Source organism: Helicoverpa armigera, chromosome 11, assembly GCF_030705265.1.
Source record: "Helicoverpa armigera isolate CAAS_96S chromosome 11, ASM3070526v1, whole genome shotgun sequence".
NCBI lineage: Eukaryota > Metazoa > Arthropoda > Insecta > Lepidoptera > Noctuidae > Helicoverpa > Helicoverpa armigera.
Window position 1 is genome coordinate 6,945,463 of NC_087130.1, and position 24,674 is coordinate 6,970,136.

At 36.5% G+C, this 24,674-nt stretch overlaps 3 protein-coding genes and 1 long non-coding RNA gene across 10 annotated transcripts; 2 read left to right on the top strand and 2 right to left on the bottom strand.

Annotated features, from left to right (window-relative positions):
- Positions 1–1,593: 1,593 nt before the first annotated feature.
- On the bottom strand, positions 1,594–5,979 carry LOC126055423 (uncharacterized). 5 transcript variants are annotated; one of them, XR_010276962.1, is made up of 5 exons: positions 5,961–5,979; positions 5,337–5,468; positions 5,113–5,251; positions 3,451–4,820; positions 1,594–2,463 (listed from the first exon to the last, which is right to left on the bottom strand). It is a non-coding gene; the product is annotated as an uncharacterized LOC126055423 (long non-coding RNA). The 5 variants fall into 5 exon arrangements; XR_010276961.1 differs by having other exon boundaries at positions 5,957–5,975; XR_010276960.1 differs by lacking the exon at positions 5,961–5,979 and adding an exon at positions 5,719–5,835.
- Positions 5,980–6,013: 34 nt separating this feature from the next.
- LOC110379631 (general transcription and DNA repair factor IIH helicase subunit XPB) lies at positions 6,014–14,588 on the top strand. 3 transcript variants are annotated; one of them, XM_049850927.2, is made up of 16 exons: positions 6,014–6,151; positions 8,061–8,150; positions 8,290–8,437; positions 8,529–8,669; positions 8,789–8,983; positions 9,147–9,292; positions 9,521–9,678; positions 9,922–10,088; positions 10,586–10,756; positions 11,774–11,994; positions 12,319–12,502; positions 12,848–13,191; positions 13,408–13,550; positions 13,633–13,716; positions 13,920–14,132; positions 14,450–14,588. In XM_049850927.2, exons 2-15 carry the CDS (start codon positions 8,093–8,095, stop codon positions 14,097–14,099), a joined length of 2,340 nt encoding a protein of 779 aa, XP_049706884.1. In that variant the 5' UTR covers positions 6,014–6,151; positions 8,061–8,092; the 3' UTR covers positions 14,100–14,132; positions 14,450–14,588. The 3 variants fall into 3 exon arrangements, with proteins under 3 accessions (XP_049706884.1, XP_021195052.1, XP_021195051.1); XM_021339377.3 differs by having other exon boundaries at positions 6,018–6,151; positions 8,019–8,150; XM_021339376.3 differs by lacking the exon at positions 6,014–6,151 and adding an exon at positions 7,698–7,934 and having other exon boundaries at positions 8,019–8,150.
- A 1,696-nt stretch (positions 14,589–16,284) lies between these two features.
- LOC110379630 (uncharacterized) lies at positions 16,285–24,123 on the bottom strand. The gene is made up of 6 exons (XM_021339375.3): positions 24,015–24,123; positions 21,635–23,852; positions 21,265–21,440; positions 20,762–20,981; positions 19,791–19,934; positions 16,285–17,460 (listed from the first exon to the last, which is right to left on the bottom strand). Exons 2-6 carry the CDS (start codon positions 23,834–23,836, stop codon positions 17,308–17,310), a joined length of 2,895 nt encoding a protein of 964 aa, XP_021195050.3. The 5' UTR covers positions 23,837–23,852; positions 24,015–24,123; the 3' UTR covers positions 16,285–17,307.
- On the top strand, positions 18,071–19,968 carry LOC110379632 (uncharacterized). The gene is made up of 3 exons (XM_021339379.3): positions 18,071–18,258; positions 18,936–19,115; positions 19,351–19,968. The coding sequence occupies exons 1-3, from the start codon at positions 18,166–18,168 to the stop codon at positions 19,783–19,785; spliced, it is 708 nt and encodes a 235-aa protein (XP_021195054.3). The 5' UTR covers positions 18,071–18,165; the 3' UTR covers positions 19,786–19,968.
- Positions 24,124–24,674: the final 551 nt, after the last annotated feature.

The window sequence follows — 24,674 nt, forward strand, 5'->3', positions numbered from 1 at the left end:
TAGAATTTGGTGACCATTAATCCATTTTGGGAACCAAAAATAATATTTGTGCGAGATTAGCGATTTTTCTGATGTTATTTTATTTTTTTTGGATCACAACATTATATACTTTAGTGCCCTTTTAATAAAGTCAATTTATTTTTTTTGGCGTTGTTTATTTTATTTGGTGCCTCAGCTTAGAGTCTTAAAAATATTTTTGGTGACCGCCTAAATTATACCCTTATTGTATGTCCTCCTCCTGAACTATGGCACAAATGCAAATCAACACCTTGTATACCAGTGCTTTACAAGAAGCGCGCATTTATGCGCAGGCGCAGTGTAAAGAGCTATACATAGCCTCGCCGTACAAACATCCCTGTGATACTTCAAAGCGTTCGCGTAAAAAGTATACTTATAGCAATATAGCATAGTATAAATATGAAGGGGGTATTTTTTTCATAATATTGCATCAAAAGTTTAACGTCTGAACATTAGTCTGCGTGTAAACGAACTGGCTGTCATTGTCAAACTTAACGAGAAGAATTCAGCTGTTTCTGGAAAAAAAAGGCGGGAAACCATTGAAGTGGAAAGGCGCGCTTTTTGATTTTGAAGCAAATTAAAATTAAAATATTCGGTTTTTTCGGGACTATATTTGTAAATAATAGTGTGAACACAGTGTAAATAAATAGTTGTAAATAAATAGTTGTAAATATGGGGAAGAAGAGGCGGCGGAAAGATGATCTTATAGATGTCCCTCCAGACGTGAATCGGCCTGAGTCTGTAGATTCGGACTCCGAACTTTCGGTGGTGTCGGCATGCTCCAACTCCAAAGTCGAGGAGTCTAAAGATAAATATGCCATTTACAAAGTCAAAGGCTACGCACGGAAATATCCGGAGGACTGTAAGAAGGAGGAGTTGGTTGTATTCCTAAACCATATTGACGAAGGCAGGACTTTTACTGACAGAGATCGTATGGCTCTATCTAAGGGCATACGGGAGCATGGTGTGTCTGGGGTGATGCACTTGCGAAGCATTAATAGATACAAGGTTGGCGTCACTTTCGACTTACCGAACAACGCAAATATGTTCCTGAAGAACAAAAAACTGCTGGAGCAATTATCGCTCAGAGCGTCTATTCCTGCTGGTGATACTGAGGTCACTGGGGTACTCACTTCAGTACCAGTTGATATGGCAAATAAAGAAATTTTTTCGTTGATTGGTAGTTCAAAAAATGTCATCCAGGTAAGGCGTTTCATGCGCAGGGTAAGAGGTGATGGAGGTAAGTTCTCTTTCGTTCCTACACAGGCAGTAGCGGTTACTTTTGCCTCAACCATCTTACCGCAGTACATATATTTGGATTCTTGGCGGCATGAGGTAAATAAATATATCCCTCCTGTTAAGCAATGCCTTAAATGCATGCGATATGGGCATATCGCCAAATTTTGTAAAACTCGGAAGTCTGCTCGATCTGTTCTGAGCAACACAATTTTAAAATGTAACGTTGCTCCGCAGGATGCCAAATGTGCAAATTGCAAGGGCAATCACATTGCAATATCTTCAGCTTGTCCAATTAAAAAACAGCAGGTAGAGGAAAATAAAATAAAATCTCGAAACGCCACTTATTCAGACCTTTTTAATGTGAATTCATTCCCAGCTCTAACGGCACGCAATATTGACACGCAAATAAATAATCTTATGAAATCAGACAAATTTATAAATACATTAGTGGAAACACTTACGAAAATATTAAGCAATAAACAAACACCCATTAATTCAATGTCGATTAAAGAAGCTCTCAAATCAACTTTATGTGATAAATTTTCTTCTGCCTGTTAATGGATATTTCGGAATTGAATATTGTTCAATGGAATGCACAAAGCTTAAATAGTAACAAACATATATTTATTGACTTTCTTTATAGACACAATATTCATCTAGCAATCATTAGTGAAACGTGGTTAAAACCGCAACACGATTTTAAAATTAAACATTATAATATTGAAAGAAATGATATTGGTAACAAACATAATGGCGTTGCAATAATCATTCATAAAAGTATTAATTATACTCAAATTAAAACCTTCTGTGATAACTCATTACAAAATATTTGTGTTAAAATAAAAGTAAATAACAAAGAGTTATGTATAGTCAGTCTTTATAGTCCTTTGAATTGTAATCCGCAATTCTCAAAGGAAAAATTGGATCTATTAATAAAATCTATTCCTGAACCTTTCATATTGGCTGGTGATTTTAATGCTCATCACACATCTTGGGGCTGTGGCTCGGACTCTGTGCGTGGGCGCAGTATTCTACAGGTTATTGATGATAATAATTTGGTTCTGCTCAATGATGGTCAACCAACTACTGTTGGCTCCTTGACTTGGCGTCCTAATGCGTTGGATTTGACATTAGTTTCATCATCTTTAGCGCTGAATTGTGAATGGAACGTACATGATTGTCCTCTTGGTAGCAGTTATCACATCCCTGTAATCATAAAAGCAGTGATTAGCAATAATAGTTACATTAACAACAGTCATTATTCTTCTAATGTTGAGCATTTGCCTGTTTATCCAAATTACAAATTGGTAGATTGGAAGAGATATACCAGTAGTGTTGATGAATTGCTATATGATTTTGAAATCGACAGTTTATGTATTACTGACACATATCTTAGATTTTGTAGCATTTTGCGTACAGCAGCCGCCAATTCTATAGTCAGTTCTGCACATTCTCCCAATAGATCTTGTTGCATTAGAAGTAATAAGCGACCTTTGCTTCCTTGGTGGAATCAAAAGTGCGCGGAAGCTGTAATAAACTTCAGAAACGCATATGTGGAATTTAAAAATAATCCATCCGAAGAAACTTATTTGCAATTTAAAAGGTTACGGGCAGTTAAAAAACTGGTTTTAAAAACGGAAAGGCAAAAAAGTTGGTTTTCCCTTTGTGAAACTTTTAATAGATCTACACCGATATCAATAATATGGAAATTTATGCGCAAATATAATAAAACATACAATGTCAGTGGTCATGAAGACGATACATGGATTTTAGATTTTCTTAAAAAATATACACCAGATTTTGTCCCATCAAGTGCAAAAATTTTCACTTCTGGTTGTAATTCTAGTAATTGCTACATGCTTGATCCCTTTACATTGCAAGAGTTGATGGCGGCTATAACTTCCAGGAGAGATACCACATGTGGTCTTGACGGAATGCCGTATATACTTTTCAAAAAACTTAATATTTCAGGTTTAAAATTATTTCTACAAATTTTGAATTTGTTATGGGAAAATGATATTATACCCCATAATTGGAAGGTTGATTGCCTAGTACCTATTCTAAAACCTGATAAAACTAAAATGTGTCCCGATTCTTATCGTCCCATAGCTCTTACTTCTTGTGTTGGAAAATTGTTTGAACAACTGTTAAAACAACGCTTAGAATTTTATATAGAAAAAAATAGTATCTTACCATCAAATCAATTTGGTTTTCGTAGGAATCGTTCCGCTCGTGAAAGTATTTGTCAACTGCAGCTTGATATTTATAAATCCATAACAGCAAATGAAAATCTGGTTGGAGTGTTCTTTGATGTTGCAGGTGCATTTAATAGTGTAAATATAGATATTCTATGTGATGAGTTATCACAGATAGGGATTCCGGAAAAATCATTAATTGGCTATCAAATTTCCTTAATAATAGGGAAGTATTCGTAAAATTTAATAGGCACCTTTATGGTCCTAGACTATCGGCTAAGGGAGTTTGTCAAGGTGGAATATTGTCACCTTTAATATTTATATTGTATATACATAGATTAAATTTAATTTTAGGGGCTCAAGTTAAAAATCTACAGTTTGCAGATGATCTTGTGGTTTATTCATCTGGGAAGAACATTTCGCAAGTAGTTGAGACAGTCAATGTTGCATTAACACATTTGCACAATTACTTCTCTTACCTTGATCTCACTATCAATCCATTAAAGTCCAAAGTAGTCGTTTTCGGTAAGCGGAACCATAATTTACCCGCTGTGTTGTATCATAATTGTGCATTACCCAGCTCTCTTGAAGTTAGATTTTTGGGAGTTATATTTACACACAATTTGTCCTGGAGTAATTACATTAGGAATATTGTTGCCAAAGCAAATAGAGGTTTTAATGTTTTAAAATCCTTGAGTGGAACTTACTGGGGAGCAGACCCAAAAATATTATTATTGTTATATAAATCTTTAGTACGTAGTCACTTTGAATATGGTTTTTATTGCTTTGCTGCAGATTCAAAACATGTAAATAGTTTAAATATTTTGCAAAACAAATGTTTGCGGGTTATTACTGGGGCATTCAGAAGTACTCCTGTGAACGCTTTGCAGATTGAATGTAATGTTGCACCTCTAGCTATTCGTTTTGATTTCTTATTGGAAAGATTCTTTCTGAAGCTTTATAGTGTTTCTGGTAATAGTCTTTTAAACAATCTTGTACATTTAGCTACACATACTACTTTAAAACCTTTTATATATTACAAAGTCTTAAAAAATTTAAAGCTTTTATTGAAAATATTAACATTCATCAATCAAAACATATCCTGCCTTGTTATGAAGGTTCATTTAGTAGTAAATTTCCAGCTATAACTGTCATTATAAAGAAGAGAAAAGAATTGTCTTCTAAAGAGGATGTGTATAATATGTTGTCAGAGTGGTCAGATCACAAATTTGTATATACTGATGGTTCCAAGAATGATAGAGCGGCTTCTTTGCTATTTATGAGCCTACTTCAAATATCGGTATAGGCATGAAAATTGACAAAAATGCCAGTATTTTTACAGCTGAAGCTGTTGCAATCTTGAGTGCACTGAAACATATAAAAAAATCCAATTTAGAGTCTAGTAAATGGGTCATAATAAGTGATAGCATGAGTGTCCTACAAAATATAGCAAATAATAAATTCCATGCTAACACTAACTACATTATTCATCTGATTAAGGAAATGTGGGTACAATTGATTGAGTCAAATATTGAAGTTCAATTTGTATGGGTACCATCTCATATTGGCGTTAAAGGAAATGAAAAAGCAGATTATCTTGCCAAAAAAATTGTCGAACTAGAGGATTCAATTCCCAGCAGCGATAAAAGTGTTTCCATACCTTACACAGATGTAGTTAGTCTCTTAAGGCAACGCATGTGTGAAGCGTGGGGGAGACATTCATATAATTGTGTGCACAATGAAAATGTGGGTTCATGGTTTAATACTCTCGATGTCCAAGTTAATACTGTACCTTGGTTCTGTAAAAATAACATTTTTTTAAATAGGAAATTTTATTCAATTATTTGTCGTATGCGTTTTGGTCATTGCAGATTAAATTATCACCTTCATCGTCTCAAAATGGTCAGCTCAGCATATTGTGATTATTGTCAATTGCAAAAGGTTCAAACACTACATCACATCTTTTTTGAGTGTTCGTCTTTCAACATTCAGCGCCTTGTGTTGTCGGATGAGCTTCTAAAAATTTACAAAAATCCTGAAATGGTCCCGCTTAGCTTACAGGAGTTGCTTATGAATGCTTCAACTTATATATATTTGTACAGATTCATATTGGAAACAGTTAATGACATTTAAATGTTCATAAAAGTTAGCATTACCTTTGTATATATAATTTATATATAGTTTTTTAAAATATTCTTTTATATTTGTCTAATTTATGGTGTATATAAATAAATAATAGCATATGAATAGGGGAAAAAGGTGAAACCTTTAAATAACATCAACTTGACGTAAAAAAATACGTTGACATTGACACTGTCTTTAAAAAAAAAAAAAGAAATTGATATGACTTGACATGAAATAAAATTATGCCTTTAACGGCTGGATTAGGAAAAAAAACCTGGATAATAAAAGAAGACAATGACTTGACAAAAAATTATTGATTTGACATGAATTAAACACGTATGACAAAATTTTTTAAAAAATATTACGAAAGAAATAAATACCTACGAAAGACTAGGCAGTATGGTCGAAAGACTTTAGCCTGCCCTATGGGCAAAAAAAAAAAATCAGCTGTTTCTGTTTTGTTTATAAAAAAGTTCAAGGAAGTTAAACTTTCGTATTATTGTTAATTACCGTAGTGCTTCAAGCAGCATTGCAGCATACATTAGCAGCCTGAATATGCAAATATATATAGACTGGTCAGTATTAATAAAACAGGATAACCGTTATATACCTCCAGAATCATATTGTTATTATAACCTATGAACGACATACCAAATATTTATAAACAAAAGTTTTGCTCTTATCTTTCATCAATGATTCGATTTAATCGCCGATTAAATCATGCAGTTTGTTTAGTCCATCGATTAAACGTTTAATCAGTGGAACTGGCTGTTTCCCGCGGTTTAACTTGCGTCACTTGGGAACACGGGATGACGGGATTGCCGTTCCGTTACCCGAATAAATTATGGCCTTATATCTTATATTTTGTTTCAAAAGTAGTTAACATTTGGACTATGAATAAGTGATAGGCCGCTGCCTCGAATTTTGCGGGCAGCGGGGCGGCAGCGGCGGCGGCGCGGGAGCGGCAGGATCTCACGCGTATAATCAAATCAGGGGGGAGACACTCCGTACATTTTGACAGCTAAGTGAATGAAGAGTCGCCACCTTTTATTTGGCCCGGAAACTATTTACTATCTAAAAGATACTTTAAATTACCAACAGATGGCACTACACTATAATCGTTTTTGTTTGTCAATATAAAATTATTTATGCAATATTAATTAGAGAAAAGTATGAGGAAAATATTAGACACTTAAAAAAAAGATAAAATAGGCGAATAAATTAAATACGGTTTGAAAAAGCACAAATATCAATTTTAATCTAAAAAGACCTGGTGTCAGTATTCCAAGTAACTTAACAAAACCGATCATCGATCATAACAAAATATCAATATGGCGGTTTTTGCATTCTGCGTACACGCGTATAAAAAGTAATAATACATAATAATTATTTGTTTTCCTTCGACCTTTTACTATATTAACGATGACATTTTCTATTAGGGTAAGTAGCATAATGTAACTATAACGATAACCAATGTTATAGTTACATGGTGCTATTTACCCTAATAGAAAATGTTATGAATATGATGCATATATATTTTTATAGCTATAGCTATGTAGGTAGTTCGGGGCCAATTTAGAGAGAGATGGCGCATTGACAAATAGGTTTGCATGATTATCACGCAAGAGGGCTCTCTTTTCCCTATATATTACTTTACTCTTTGAATCAAATGGACCGGCCCTCGAATACAGCGGCGCGGGAGCGGGCAACGAGCGGTGAGCTCCATTCAAAACGGTGAACGAACGCGCCGCCGCCGCTGCCGCCCCGCTGCCCGCAAAATTCGAGGCAGCGGCCATAGGGTATCAACCACGTATCAACGGTGTTATTTATATTCTAAAATAGTTACGATATTGGCAGGCGTATGGTGTACCGTTTTCTATAACGATTCCATATTATTAGGTACTTTTTGGGTGCATGAATACTCAAATAATGTACAAAAGGCCAGCAATTGTCGTCTTTTTACAACAACAGTAACTGTTTCAAGTTTTCTTTAATCAGTGAGACATACTTTTAGATCTAAATTGAATTGCATCGGGACAACACTATTCAGTGAACTTTGTAGTTGTGACAGATGTTGCTACTGTCAATGTCAGATGATTTCAAGATGTCAACGTTTCATACATAAATTCATGGAGCACAGCAAAATGAAAATATGTGATTTAGTAGTGTCAAAGTGAGCGTGAGACTTGTGTTTTATTTCATCAGAATATTAAAACAATAACAAATACTTACTCGTAAATCTTTAAGACAGGTATAGATTTGAGTTGTATTCCTCAAATTTTCTTGAGTGTTAAAATTTTCAACACAAACATTGTCATAAATAAAAATAATAAAGTTGCTATATTTCTTGCATTGGTGGTAAGTATGCAGTTGTTTTTAAAACTTTGAATAATATTTAAAATCAAAGTGCTGTCTATACTGTTGTTAAATAAATTGTTTTAGGAAAATTGACAACTACTAATCCGGTCAAAAATAGATAAATAGAATACAGCAGCCAAGTACATTGTAACTCCAACATGGGTCCTCCAAAGAAGTTCAAAAAATATGATTCAAGAACAGGGAGTGATAGATCAGGTGAGTACCTCAACAAAATATACCTAAAAATTATACAAACATATCTAAAAGTAAATTTGCCAAGTCTGATGTAATGATCTCGGAGTCAGATATGTAGAATATGTATTTCTGGATCTTAATGCAACATTGTTCTCAACAGGCAAGAAAAAGAAGGTTGAAGAAGAGATGACCATAGATTTAGTAGATGATGATAACTCTGAGAATGTTGGTGTGCCGGGCGCTGCCATGCAGGATGCAGAGAAGAATGATCAAGTGCCTGAAGATGAATTTGGTGCCAAAGATTATAGGTTAAACATCCATTCTTGTCTATACCGAGTCAAAATTATAAGATAATAGATCTTGCTTATGATTCCAATTTTTTTTTTATTCAAATTCTAGAAGTCAAATGGCCCTGAAGGCTGACAATGCAAGCCGTCCTTTGTGGGTGGCACCAAATGGTCATATATTCTTGGAAGCATTCTCACCAGTCTACAAACATGCCCACGATTTTCTTATTGCTATTGCAGAGCCTGTGTGCCGGTAAGCAGTTTACTTCAAAACTTAACTTATTTACTTCAAAAATTTTGTACAAAACATATTTATTCATTCAATGTGTTAATTATTATTAAATTTATATATGTAATTTTGACCATTTTCAGTCCGCAACACATCCACGAATACAAATTGACAGCTTACAGTTTATATGCTGCTGTGTCCGTGGGCCTTCAAACAGCAGACATTATTGAATACCTGCAGAGGCTCAGCAAGTGTGCTGTACCTGCAGGCATTATAGAGTTCATTCAGCTGTGTACACTGTCTTATGGAAAAGTGAAGCTTGTGCTAAAACATAATAGGTAATCTTTTATTTATTTTGAACTGCATTACTCAAATACAAACAACTGGGTTGAGGTCAGGCAAGCAGTTGCTCCGCTGCATCCTATCTCCGATGCTAACATACTTGGAAAAGGCTATTCAGATGATAATGGTAATTGAATAACAAGGGTAATTGAATTTTAGGTATCTAGTAGAGAGCAAACATGTGGAAGTCCTACAGAAATTGCTCAAGGATCCAATAATTCAGCAATGTCGACTGCGTCGTGATGGCGATGACGACTTCTTATCATCAGCACTGCCCGACAAACCATCTACTGCACTTAAACCAGGTGGGTTTGACTGTAGTCTATGAAACAGGATAAATGTTAAGCAAACAATGATAAAGCAAAATTTTACTGTTTACAAACATTTGTTAAAGAATGACTCAGATTATCTTTATGTACATCACATTACGTAAAACCTCAAATGATGTCGCAATTATCGCCAATGAAAAAAAAAAAACATTCAAGGGTACCAGCATTTAATGTTCTCATTTCAAAACCCAATTATTTTTTTAGGCGAGACCAGTGACAAACCTCCCCCGGCTAACGGCACGGTGCCGGATGACATCAGCCAGTTCTACCAACAGTTAGACAAGGAGGATGACGATGATGACGTAACAGATATTACCGCTAATACTGCCGTCGCATTCGAAGTCGACCCTGATAAGATTGAGGTATGCTGTCCAGTGTTAAAGAAATATGTAGAAAAATTGAACGAAATCATAAACTATTACAAGAAACAGGTTTATTTCTGGAGGGTTGTGCAAAATTCTTGTACAACAAAACGACCATGTATTTTCACGAGTTTCGTAAACAATCCCTATTATGTAGTAGTCAAGGGACAATTGTGAAGCGAAAACATAATATTTAGGCCAAGTAGAATTGCACTAAGGCTTTTATACTTCTGATATTCCCAGGTAATACAAAAGCGTTGCATCGAGCTAGAACACCCGTTACTTGCTGAGTACGACTTCCGCAACGACAGCATCAATCCTGATATAAACATTGACCTGAAGCCCACCGCGGTGCTACGCCCCTACCAAGAGAAGAGTTTGCGCAAAATGTTCGGCAATGGACGTGCTCGGTATGTATCCCAACATAATGTGTTATATGTTATACGTGTGAACAATTAACGTTTTGAAACAACTTCATCAAATTGAGAGATTTCATTTCGACGCAGCGCTGAATCTATCACTGTACGGCACTGTAGGCCCACAATCCTAGTTTAGTTATAATGTCACACTTTTATGTACTCCTTTTAAGTACTTCGTTATATTTTATTTATATATTCCCCATTTACACTTTCCAAAGTACTCATTAATTTCCTTACTTATTTATTCCTCCTCATCATCTGCTTCCTTAAAGACTGTTTTATACACTGTCCCTATATACTCTCTTATGTACTCCCCACATACATATACTTTTTTACATGTATACTCGTCATGTGCTCCCTCTATGTAATCCGTTATTTACTTCTCCATGTAATCCCATACCCGAATCTGTAAAATTTTGCAAATCGAACATTAAACTTCCACTATTGTCATAAGGTTGAAAATCTATTGTAAAAATTTCTGTACGTAGTTCAGGCGTGATAGTACTCCCGTGCGGCGCGGGCAAGTCGCTGGTGGGCGTGACGGCGGTGTGCACGGTGCGCAAGCGGGCGCTCGTGCTGTGCAACTCCGGCGTCTCCGTCGAGCAGTGGAAGCAGCAGTTCAAGTGCTGGTCCACGGCTGATGATAGCATGATCTGCAGGTACTGCTGTAAAAATGATGATTTGTAAATGTCGCAGGGATATGATAAAAACGGGGATTTGATCAATTCCCTAAGGGATTTGATCAAATCACGGAGGATGTTAAAATAACAACACGATTTTATCTTTTCACTAAACAAATCTAGTGAATTGAACAAATCCCTAAACTGGTTCAGTGAAATGACAAATATGTCAGTTTTTGTTTGGGTCGCGCTTGCAAACACTAGGCAAGCCGTAGGTGTCTGTCACGCACGATGCAAAACGAATAGATGTGCCTGTAAGAAAAATAATGTATTATGTAATTCATGATGCCACAAATCAGCTACATGTTTTAATAAGTGATTATTACAAATAGGCATATCATATGCAGCTAAAATATTTTTTAAATAAATTTTTGTTCATTCTTTCAAAAATATTGTTCTGAGTAATGTTGATTTTTTATATCAATATTTCCTTGTATTGCACACACCTGATTATCATAATTATGCAGGTATATCTTACCAAATAAACCTTTAAAATATCAAAGCAAAATTATTTTTGTCATTTCACTGAACCAGTTTAGGGATTTGTTCAATTCACTAGATTTGTTTAGTGAAAAGATAAAACTGTGTTGTTATTTTAACATCCTCCGTGATTTGATCAAATCCCTTAGGGAATTGATCAAATCCCCGTTTTTATCATATCCCTGCGACATAAATACGGTCAAGATTTGCCCGTAGATTGCCATAGAAGATTTGTGGCTGCTTAATAGTTTTAGGAAAAAGTTCTTTATTTCCTTCCTAGTGGTTTGACCAACCTGAATTGAGCTCAATCTTTTGTTGAGAGGAGGCCGCAACACAGTAGTGGCAGATCATAATGATTTATTTGAGTTTTATTTCCTATCCTACAAATGTACAGCAGGCTGTGAAAATGAATTGTATACCTAGAAAAGCTCACGTTTATAATATTTGTGTAAAACTGTAATTTTATAACATAGAGTTAAATAAAATACCTCTAAAATCCGACACGTTTTACGACAGATTCACATCAGAAGCGAAAGACAAGCCAATGGGCGCGGGCATCCTGATAACAACATACTCTATGATCACTCACGGCCAGCGTCGCTCGTGGGAGGCGGAACAGACCATGAAGTGGCTGCAAGCTCAGGAGTGGGGACTCGTCGTGTTGGACGAGGTGCACACTATACCGGCCAAAATGTTCCGAAGGGTACTCACTATCGTGCACTCGCATGCTAAGCTCGGTAAGTTTTTCGTAACTTGAGTATACTGTAGCTGAGGGATTGCTCTGTTGCCCTGGTAGCAAAGGGCTCAAGAAAAAACATGTTGGGTTTTAGCTAGTAAAAGTGGTTGCCCGGTGATATAATTTAACATGAAAATTGAGAAAGAAGGTTGTTTATCTGACTTATATTTTTAAGAGATGCAAATGGAAGGTTTTTGAACAGCCATGAAATTAAACACTATTGCTTGTGTGCACAACCATGCAATGTAGCTTTGACAGCAGTTCTTTAGCAAATACCTGCGACACGTACATATTTGTTTTGTTACGATACTTAACGTTCCTTCAGGTTTAACCGCAACACTACTTCGAGAGGACGACAAGATCGCTGACCTAAACTTCTTGATCGGTCCGAAGCTATACGAAGCGAACTGGCTGGAGTTACAAGCCAACGGGTACATCGCGCGAGTGCAGTGCGCTGAGGTGTGGTGTCCCATGACGCCTGAGTTCTACAGGGAATATCTCATACAGAAGTATGTAAATAAAGTTATTTTAGATTCAGTCTATTTTTGGTAGAAAAGCTGAGTTAACTAATACCTTATATTAATATACGTATATATAAGTATCTTATATTAATATACGAAATGTCACTATTTGCTCTCTTCTGGTAAAGAGTCAACATTTAACAAAAATGTTTTATGTGAGATGTTTCAATCTCTTCCATCCAATGAGTAAAGCCATCAAACATAAGAGTACTTCTTATCATAGACAAATTACTTCTCTATCATTCTTCTGCATCATATGCTCATGACCATACAATGACAGGCATTCCCACGACGATAATCTACATTGTCTAACATTATTGAATTTATTCACAGAATAAACAAGAAGATGCTGCTATACGTAATGAACCCATCAAAGTTTCGCGCGTGTCAGTTCTTAGTTCGTTACCACGAGCGGCGCGGGGACAAGACCATAGTGTTCTCAGACAATGTATTCGCCCTCCGACACTACGCCGTCAAAATGAACAAACCTTACATCTACGGGCCCACCTCACAGAGCGAAAGGATTCAAATATTACAGAACTTCAAGTTCAACCCTAAAGTCAACACGATATTTGTCAGTAAAGTCGCCGATACGAGTTTTGATTTGCCCGAAGCTAATGTTTTGATACAAATTTCGTCGCACGGTGGGTCACGTCGACAGGAAGCTCAGAGATTGGGTAAGAATCGTTTATTATATGTATAAGAGCTTAACAGTCACAGATATAACAACCATGTGGTGTTATAGAGTAGGAAAGTTGATTGTGAGGTAAGAACATGTGACTCTGATCATATTGTGTGGTAACAATAATAATCACTAATTCACCTTTCCAGCCAATTTGGGAATAAACTATCAATATACAAGAAGAGATAATTATATATGTATCAATTTTCAGGTCGTATTTTGAGAGCGAAAAAAGGCGCGTTAGCTGAGGAGTACAACGCTTTCTTTTACACCTTGGTATCACAAGATACTTTAGAAATGGCATACAGTCGCAAGCGACAACGGTTTCTTGTCAACCAGGGTTACAGTTATAAGGTAACGTTAAGAACATTTTTAACATTTATTTGGAGCTTCTGTTAAAGTAAAAGAGGTTGTATTAAATATTTTTTGTACACAGGTTATCACAGAGCTAAAGGGCATGGATACGGAGCCGGACTTACTCTATGGTACACGAGAGGAACAAGGCATGCTTCTTCAGCAGGTTCGGATTTTTCTATTACGAATTCTATTTTTATAGCATTGTTTATTTGAGCTTGCTGCGTCTTGTTTAGCGTATTGTTCACATGTTTTTAATACAACTACATTGAGAATAAAATATTTTGAAACGACTGTGCAGAAGTCTGCCAATGATACTACCCCTAAAATAAAAAAATACATGAACACGATGAACCATGATGTCCGCAGGTACTGGCAGCATCTGAGACGGAATGCGAGGAGGAGCGCGAGGGCGGCGTGGGCGGCGGCGTGGCGCGGCGCCCGGGCGCGCTGTCCTCGCTGGCGGGCGCCGACGACGCGCTCTACCTCGAGCACCGCCGCAACAACAGCGGACAGAAGCACCCGCTCTTCAAGAAGTTCCGATACTAAGCAAGCGATACCAGTGTTGATCATAAATATAAAGTAATTACATTAGTAGAAAACGTTTTAATTTAGGGGAAAAATCGACACGGTTATGAACTGATTTTCCATAAAGGTTACCAATTCGGATGTTTATATATTTTTCAAAGACTCCTTATGTTTTCCCCCTGTATAATCCCACATGAACTCCCCCTATGTGCTTCCTTATGTAATACCCCATGTATTTCATGGTTCTGGATCCGCCCCTGACTGTCTATTGTAAATAAATGGCACTGATACTATCCAATTTTTTGTTTTATTTTTATACCTATACTCTCCATTTTTTGGCAAGATTTAACGAATACTTTTGGCAATTTCAGTAACAACAATGACGGCGGCGGAACTCCAGAATGGGCGATAGTCGAGCTTCAAGGCCTTGTCCAAACGAAGAAGGAGGGAATCACAGAGGCGACAGTCGTCGGCGACTTGCATTATTACAATAGAAACAAGCACCCTGTCTTAGTCCTCGGTCATCACATTTTAAATGGCAAAGAACAAAAATTGGAGCAGCCAATGGCGGTCATTGAAAAAGTCACAGAAGGAGACAAGACAGCTTACAAAGTAAAGGCTATCGTCAAAAAGAAATTATTATTTAAATCTAGACCTAAGCCCATAATCTCCAATGTAGCAGAAAAGGTGTGATATTTGTTATGTATTAAACGAAGTTAACCACAATCTCGTGTTATTTATTTTATTGAGATCTCGGAATTACCTTGCGCTGATAAAATATGCCTAATGTTACTCTGGGGTAGAGAGGCTTCCCACCATTGAAAGATTTTTTCCTATCGGTTAGTAGTCTCGGACCTGTAAGGTATCTGGCGCTTCTCCGTCTTGGTCTAACTGTTGCGCCAGTGATGTTAGTATATTTCTGAAGGCGCAGGAATCTAAGCCCAGTTATATTTATTATTCGCTTCGAGTTACCACTTTAAAGGACACCTTGAAATTGTGTAAAATCATGGAAAACTAATAAAGAATGTATTATTATTGAGTGTGTGCAGTGTAGGAAATAAAAAACATTGTACAGTACTTAATTATAATTTATTACACTATTCACATTCTATGATGTGACTTAAAAACTATATAACCCATAAATTAAATTGCCTTAACTATGGATGAATTAATAATTTCGAATGTTTTGTTTTAATGAAAAGAGTTATGCATCTAAAAATATCACACCACACATGTACCAGTTTAGAAAGAGTAACACAAACATTGACTTGACACCAAAGTGCAAATAATTCAAGTTCGCTCACTTGCAATACATTGCTATTTATTTTCCTATTACAAAACACTTGAAAAATAATGTAGCACACGTACGTACATAGAAATCTTAGTCAATAGGTACACACAACATGTGGAGTAGATATGTATTTTCAAACTGAAATCGCAAATGATGGTGAAGTTGTTACTATCGTAATGACACTAAAGTTGTAAAAGAATAATGCACATCAGAGTGCCAACAAGACAGATAGAACACAAACTACGTGTTAAGTGTAAACTAAGTACTAAAGTATAACACATTGTGGAATAGTTTCCTATATCATTAAACATTGAAGGTGTCACATCAATCAAAGTAGTATAAAATCCGTCAACGTAAAGTTCATTATGTACAAATTATTCGGATCAGTATCCAATCCCACCAAATATTCTTGTCAAACCCTTTTCACCACTAAGTATTTACACATCCATTGTTTTAATGCGACGCAATCTCGAAAACTAACAAATCTAAACGTGCTCCAATAACAATTTTTAAACTATTTGCGACAATCGCTTACCACACAAATATTTTTGTACTATGTGGTGAAAATGCAACATTTACCGTGCATCTCATGCACATAAACTATGTATTCGCGTTGCTTTGTTTACTTCAATAATCTATAATCGTTACTTTCAAAAACTATACATCTGATTGGGGTATAGGTAGTTTCTCTCCGAGGCGAGAAGTGGCATGTCATAGGTTTTCCTAGACATGGTATTTTTAATACCATAACTTCAAATAATGGTTATTTATGAATCTGATGATTAATAAAATAAATCCTTTCTGTAATGTTGTTTGATTGCCACACCAGCCCAGACAACTGTAGCTTAACCGTCAATGTGGCCGTAGCGTACAATTCATGTGATGTTTTGCACCAATCATCATATTAAAAAATCATTCATAGTTTCGGTACTACTTATTATTTCATATAAATTTATTATAGTACATTTTTAGTATACAATCAAAATATATAGAGTTCGATATTATAAAAGGCACTTTATTTTAAAGAAAAAGAAATAAATTACCACTAGGTAGGTACACTTATATAAGAACACGTAATTTTAACAATATTTTGAATCGAAACATAAGTATGCATTACAGTACATTCATAACTCATATTCCATGTAAATGGAATGAAAATACTAAGTGTAATCTGTAATACACATAACCGAGGGCAGAGATTTTATTATGAAATAACATTTACTGCTCTATTTACATAACATTAATATCAAGACCTTTCACGGAAAACTTATAAGCCCCTGTAGTGAGTCTTACATATCTATCCACGCAAATAAAACCTCTGTTTTATTTTTCAATGACCTATAACGTGTCATTACATTAATCAAAATTTATTTTGCAGAAATGTTTGTAAATAAAGCCGTGAATGCGAACTTTGGCTGTAAAGAAAATTATGCTAAACCTTAACTTATAAACTCAAAAAATCTAAAACAAGGACATAAACAATTTAATCTATAACATAACATAATTTTTCTATGATTCAAATTTAATTAACACCAAGTATTCAATCTGTTTTAGACAAAAATCAAACCACTCCATGTAAACTTTTAATGCATTCACACTACTTTTCTTACCCTCTCATTGATAGCAGTCTTTACACAATACCTTACCCCTTAGGGCTCGTACTCATACTACCTACAGTAACAGTAATTTTGATGTCAGTCTGACAGCTGGTCATATTACTAAAGTTCAGCCAATTTATATTTTACCAACAACAACACGTATATCTTAAAACAAAATTCATGAATATATTTTAATCTTATTAGCTTTCTTTTGTATATTTTTAGTTACAAAAGTATTAAAAACCAATTGAATGGAGTCATATTTGAACAGTTTTTTTTTTTTTTAAATAATAGCGAGTCACAATAAAATTATTGTTTTGACCGTGTTAAAACAAAAAGTTTAGGCGGTATATGCGGCGCGAATGATCTCCTGCCCTTCAACAGAGGTCCAATACTCTACGAGTAGATCCCGTTCCTTTTCTAAATACGCCAGGAATGTAGACTCCGCCCCACCCTTTTTCATATTCAGTAATTGCTTCTTTAACCAGATGTTCTGAAAACAAAAGATGAATATTATTTAAAATCATCTAAGCTTCCATCATGACGGTGAACCCTTAACTTGGTGTCTTGTCAAGGGATCACAGTTTTATTACAAATCTACCCACCCCCTGTTGTTGGAACTCCTTCCTGCGCCAGGAAAATTATATTATCTAGAGCCACTTCCAGTGCACGTCCTATTACCTTAACTTTTATCTCAGTTGGTTGAAAAGTCATAGACACCCTGTTGAATGAACTGATAGAGGCGTATAGTGACAGTATAGTACAGCCTCATTTGTTAGACAAGTTGATTGAGAAATACTACCCCATAATCGAACCTAGGTCATCGGCTCTACTATTATTTATTCATTCATTAGAAGTAATAAGCATTGTAAACAAAACTGTCGCTTTCAACCAGTTACTTAGTTGTTACATATTGTGCAAACATAGCTTACTTTAGATCAACTTGATAAAAGTGAAGCTATCTCTCTCGATTTGCAAAATGTTACGCACGCAGCAAATACCTCTTGCGTAAATAGCATTATTTGACCTTATTAAAAAGTTATTGTGTCTCAAGCAAAGTTTGACATAGAACTAAATTGAACGATAACGTTAGTTGAATTAAATCCTCTGGTTAATATCTCGCCACAAGGTTATCCTTATCGGTATAGGTTGTGACCCATTAAGGCGTTTAGCTTAGTGTACTGCAGTGGCGACGGCTATGTGGTTCAACATACTACTGCTGTTTGTGCTCTGTTCCTGTGCAGCCTCTAGCGATGACAACGACGAGCCTGTTCTATATTATTACGGCCTCGTAAGTAATTCACTACAGTGCAGTCTGATCTTTAGGCAGGAAAAGTAAATGGTAGTGCCATACAACACATACAATATGACTATTATAATTTATTTTTGCTATTACTGACTTTACCAAAAATGAAATACAAAAAATCTTCAAAAGTCTAATCGTAAATTCCTATGCAGATGTGGTGTAAAAACTTTTGACAGAAACATATATAATTGATTGAGTTGCATCCTAAACGTTTTCTTAATAAATAACAGGCAAACGTTAAAAACCACACGAAGTTTACTATTTATATTAGAGAGCTCTTCCTAAGTTGTATCTAAGGTTGCGAACTTGCGTCATTTTGGATTGGAATTCGAATACATGATGTCATCAGTACCCATAGGGATGTTGTCTAAAAATATTTGGCTGTTTATTTATTAAAATTTTTGCAATTTTTTTTTTGAAAGGGTTGTCCAGGTAACCGGGTTTAGGAGGTCAGGCAGGCAGTTGTTTCTTGAGAAACCCATATTCAGCTGATATGGTCACCCAACCATATCAGATAACCCGGCTTTCAGTCTAACCGAGTGGTGGTCAACCAGAACATAGTTGAAAAAAGCTAGGCAGATGATGATTTATTAACATTTTTTTTTTGTCAAATCTAATAACGTTTTTCTTATATCATCGTTCGTATCCTAACATGCGGTTAGGAGGAGAGCGAGCGCAGCCTGCCGGCCTGCAGCTCTCGGCAGGCGTGCTCTGCGCTGGTGCTGCGCTACTGGCGCGCGCCGGCGCTCGTGCGCCTGTGCCGCTGCGCGCGACGCACGCGCTGCGACACGCGGGCCGGAGCCGACCGGCTCATCGAGCTCAACAACAGAGCTTATCTACAGGTACACATTACTACTTCGAGATATGTTTCACGTACATTTATTTCAGAATACTTCTCGTATTAGGCGTATAATATACCGTCAACTTAATCATGGGATAAATTATAGGCGTCACTTTGCGGCACATAAAATGTTAGACGGAATTAAACATGATAAAAAAATAACAATGTAAAAGTAATGGGAACCCAAAAATTTCAAGATTATAATTATGTAAGCTCGTGTACGTGCTTTGTTACAGTTTTGCCAACCTGTCACCGACTGGCCAGAATGTGCCATCCAAGAAAACGCCCTAAATGTAACCACAGCCTATCAACGTATGAATCCTGATGAACTTGAAGAGATGCATCATAAAAACATTCAACTTACTCCGCCAAATATAACTTTCAACTGTCGCTGCCGGAGCCCCAATTATTGGAAGATGGCATCTAGTGACGATAACCGTCGAACGTACCGATGTTCGTCTCTGCCACTATGTAAGACCGGAGAGTTCTGTGGGAACGTTAACTACGACCTGATAGCTCTACACCAGTCCTGCCTGTGCCCCAAGCATCACATTTGTGTGCACAGCGGAGGCATTCCGCATACGCGCATCTCAGAACTGCTTTACGAAAGCAGAGGATGGAAAGCCCACTGTCAAAGGGTAGAAGACGACTATAGTTACGAAGAGTATTAACTCACTTGCGCAGGTTGAGCAGCGATATCTTTAGCGATAGTGTGGATTTGTTCGTTGAAGTTGTCAGGCCACAGCACGCGGCTCACCAGACCACCGCGCAACGCCTCCGCAGCGGTCAGCCGGCGCCCGAAAACGATTAGGTCGTTTAGCTGTAAAAAGTAGTTTTTTTTAATAAAATATTATCAAAGTTTTGTTTTAATTATTCACACCACTATGGCACATAGTCATACGAAACATAATATACAAAACACATAACCCTACTTGCGGCGCGCAGTCGGGTAAAACATACATAATTTTTATTAATCTAACTTTGTCATAATTTTTTGAAATTAGTGTGTTAAAATAACTGGTATGGTGCTATATTAAGAAAAAAAACCGGCCAAGTGCGAGTCGGACTCGTGCACGAAGGGTTCCGTAAATTACAGTTAAATCAACCTATCTCAAAAACTATAAGAGATACTTTGATCAAACCAAAAATCGTTGAAAGAGTTAATTAGCATGCATCACCTCTATTTTTTTTAGAATTTTATACCCCGTAGTTATAAAAATAGAGGGGGGGGGACATACTTTTTACGACTTTGAGAGCTGATATCTCAAAAACCGTTCACTTTAAGAAAAATGTTTTTTAGAAAACTTTATATCATTTTAAAAGACCTTTCCATTGATACCCCACACGGGTATGTACATCGAAAAAAAAAATTTCATCCCTCAGTTACATGTATGGGGGGCCCCACCCCCAATTCTTTTTTTTACTATTTAGTGTCATATTTTTGTAGCGGTTCATACAACACATATTCCCATCAAATTTCATCACTGTAGTACTTATAGTTTCCGAGTAAATCGGCTGTGACAGACGGACAGACGGACATGACGAAACTATAAGGGTTCCGTTTTTGCCATTTTGGCTACGGAACCCTAAAAATATGTTTTTGGCCACAAATCTAATAATTAAGAAGATCATAATGTAGAAACTTACTAAAGGTTGTGAGAGGGGTGCATTTGAGGTGAAAACTGATAATCCTGGCTGTATAGGCGCCGCCGCACCGTGTGACTTGGGGCTGATAGCAAAGCTTGCGCGCTCCGAAGCTAACGCCACATCGCTCAAGCCTATCAGAGCTAGACCGATGCCGGAACATCTACCACTAACTCCTGAGCATATGAGCTTCGTGTGTTGTTCCACTGCTTGCAAAAGGGACCTGTAAATAAGTATTGAATACTCAGACTAAAATTAACAACTTTGGATGCTTCGTAGAGGGAGCTTTTTTACGATTATTACGAGATTTACACGATAGGGACTTAAACTCATAGGTATTTGGTATAACTAAGCAGAAAAGTGCACGGTTAACGGAGCCGGTGAATGCAGTTTCTTTTACTAGAGGTTACAAACATTTCAATGTAAATAATTTCTAATCCTTTTCGTTGAGAGCTTTCGGCTACCATAAATGTGCCCTTGTCGCCCTTACTTAATACACAACTTACTTTATAGATTCAGCCAGTTCATATGCAAAGTTTGTTGATTTTTCCATATTAGCATCCAACAGTGGTCGTAAATCTAACTCTGAGTATGTAGTCCCACATTCAGATGGTAATAAAGTCACTGATATGTCTTTTTTTAGTTCTATCAACTGTAAGGCTTTCTCTAACTCCCTTATTAGCTGTGAAAGAAAAATGACTGATTAATATTCTCATTTTTGATGAGCTCAATGATAGCTGATGAAAAATCAATACAGATTTTGCATGAGCAGCAAGGTAACCTACAACATATGCACATAGATAAAAACTTTTACATTATATTTACAATATTAATTTCATAAATCTTGGTATTGACAATAAGGGTTATGGCACTTACCTCCACATTACATTTGGTCCCTGGTTTCTGTACACTTATTTCAGCTAGTCTTTGATCAAAATTAATGGATAAGTATTTAAAATCTTCAGTATTTACAGAATTATTTTCATCAATTTTCATAACTTTTTTTATCTTTAATGGTTTTTCAGGTTTGGAATTCTCCCGCTTTCTCTTATTTAGGGCAAGATTTAATTTGGAATTAAGTTTCTGTTTTATAGACAAACAATCATCTTTATTTATAATGTCAGTCCTGATGGGGTCTGTTTCCGACATGAACACATCAGCAGTAGAGCGATTGCTATTGCCTTCAATACTTGCTTGCATTGAATTATCAACCTGAGCACTTTGTGAAGAATTACGAGAGCTGCCCTGATTGCTAGCTTCCACATCACTTAGCCGGCGTGGACTCATGCAAGAGCTGGAATAAGAACTTGATGAATGCCGTCTATAAATAATGGAATCATCAGCACTGTGCGCCTCAAAGTCTTCACATACTGAGGGTGATTTGACCGAACTACTCAGGGAAGGTCTCTGCTTGCCACCGAGAATTTTCTTAGCTTCTCCATCTTCATACTTTGATTCTTTTTTTCTTTCTCGAAATTTCATTTCTTTCGAATCAGGTGTAGAGCTCTGTAACTTTTTGATGAATTCTGCTTTGGTTTTCATGTTCTTTTTCCCTTTTGTAGCCTCAGGAGTGAGTTGATAAATCATATTTACAGCTCCTTCATCCATTAGTAACTTGTCAACTTCAGTCAGACGCTTATTTTGTTTGCAGTTTTTAGGAGAAGGCTTTTTCCATTGCAATTTAGCCGTGGGTGACTTAGATTTGGACCTCTGAAAAGCTTGTTCAGTCTTAATTTTTTGTATTTTGGATGGAGTTTGATCTTTTTCCATGCTAGGTTCTTTGCTCTTTAAAACAGATTTGCTTTTTGTAAAGGTGTCAGGATTATCTGGGTCAAATATAACTTTCTTCTTTATAACTCTGCCAAGCCTTCGTTGTGGCTGACCTTCATCACTGCTTTTGTTTAAAGCTGGAGTTTTAGCTTCACTTGAGGAATCAATTGAGGTTCGAACAGATACTTCTTCTTCTTTACAGACAGTGTCTTGTGTTTTTACAACTTCTTCAGTACTTTGCAACAACTGTTCACTTTCCTCTAACAACTTCTTTGACTTTTCAACTTCAGGGGCTTCTTCATCATCCCACTCTTTGACCAATACATTGACTATACTTTCCTCATTCTTCTTTTCAGAAGAAACCTTTTCATCTTCAACAGGCTCTTGTGTGACTACCTTCTGAACTTTATCAGTTCTCACAATTTTCTGGGCTCTAGGCTGACGATCAAAATGCCGCCTCTTAGTTTTTTTCCCTTTCAATCTTGAAAGTTGTTGCAAAGCTATTTGTGTTTCTAACATTTTATCAGAACGCCTGTTTTTAAAATTGGGTGGCAGTAAGTCTCCAGGTTGTCCCTCATCATTGCCTTCCAAGATGTCCAATAATTCCTCCTTATTGAACACTTCCTGTCTCACAGCACAATTGTTGTTTTCTGCACTATCAGTGACATTTGATGAGCGTAAAGCTTCACTTAATTCAATACCATGACCAAGTTCACTAAGTAAGTTGTTGGAATCCTGATCTTCAATAACCTCTTCAGTAATAGTTTCAATGATCTCACTGTCATTTGTTTCAACCAAAATTTCAGTTTGAAAAGTGACTCTTTCTATAGATGGATCAGTTTTGACAACTTCAGCCAATTCCTCTAATTGTGTTTCTGCTGTGCCTGTATTATTATCCACATTCACAGTGTCTTTATCCTCAATTTGCTCTTTCACTGCTTCAGCAATGTCAGGCGAAGGATCATTAGTAACCTCCTTGTTAGTTGGAGCATCGCTAACAACTACCTCCGCGGTGCTACTATCTAGTTCAGATACATCAGATGCCGCCGGTACTTTATCATTTTCTTGCGAATCATGTTTCACGTCCGTTGACTGTTCAATTTCACATTTTCCGTCTTCGCTGGGCGCAGTATTGCTTTCAACTGCGGCGACTTCTGCAGTCTCCGAATCGGCAACTCCGTTTGATTTGTGACATACATCCGATGCTACCGAAGCCACAGCGTTTTCGTCGTTTTCATCGACCACTACCGTTACTTTCATGCCGTCCACTGCAGCATTAATAAGTGGAGGCTCTTCTACAGCTTCCATTATGCCAAAACCGTCACTAAAATAATGAAAAGGTTTTATTATTGCTTTTATTATGCATAACCTATATTACGTTGACGAATGCAAACTACACAGCGTAAATGTTTTTGTCGACAACCAATCGAATCACATTTATCCTAAAGTTACGTTTAAAATTCTTAAGATTATTAGCACGGATTACCCAGTTTCAAATAAAGTTAAATACAATCAAACGACAAAGTTTGCTTTGCGTTGCGTCTGTACGACATACGTCCATTACGCGAACTAGGGAGGAGATTGATTGATTGACCATCAACAAATAGTTGTCATTTAAAAACATACTAAAATTACAAATTAAATGATATAGTAAAACAATTTAATCAATATGGGCCGAGCTTTTCTAATTAATATTTTTGTATTTAGTTCATTAGTAATATTAAAAAAACCTTTTAAAACTAATTCTTTTACAAAACCTAAAACTATTCAAAAAGAAAGCAATGAGCTGACCAAGCGACTCTACATAGTATTGTTCACAGTAAGCTGTAAATAAGTAGGAGTGGGCGGGCCCAGTAAAATATAAAGTACACGAATGTTCAATTTTTGGTTGATGGGCTGCTGGGATGGCTGGGAACATAGATATAATATTACTAAACAAGATTGCGCACGCTCAAAATATATATTTACGAAAATGAACTCTATTCTAACGCAATAAGGTACTAAATTGGTTGCATAATACACAGAGGCAAATCCGAGCCGAGAGGGATAGTTCGAACGGAGGCTGTTTGTCTCTTTCTAACACCTTGCCAGCATAAAAAAATGTTGTGATCAAAAGTTTTGTCTTCCCAAAAAACAATTGAATCAC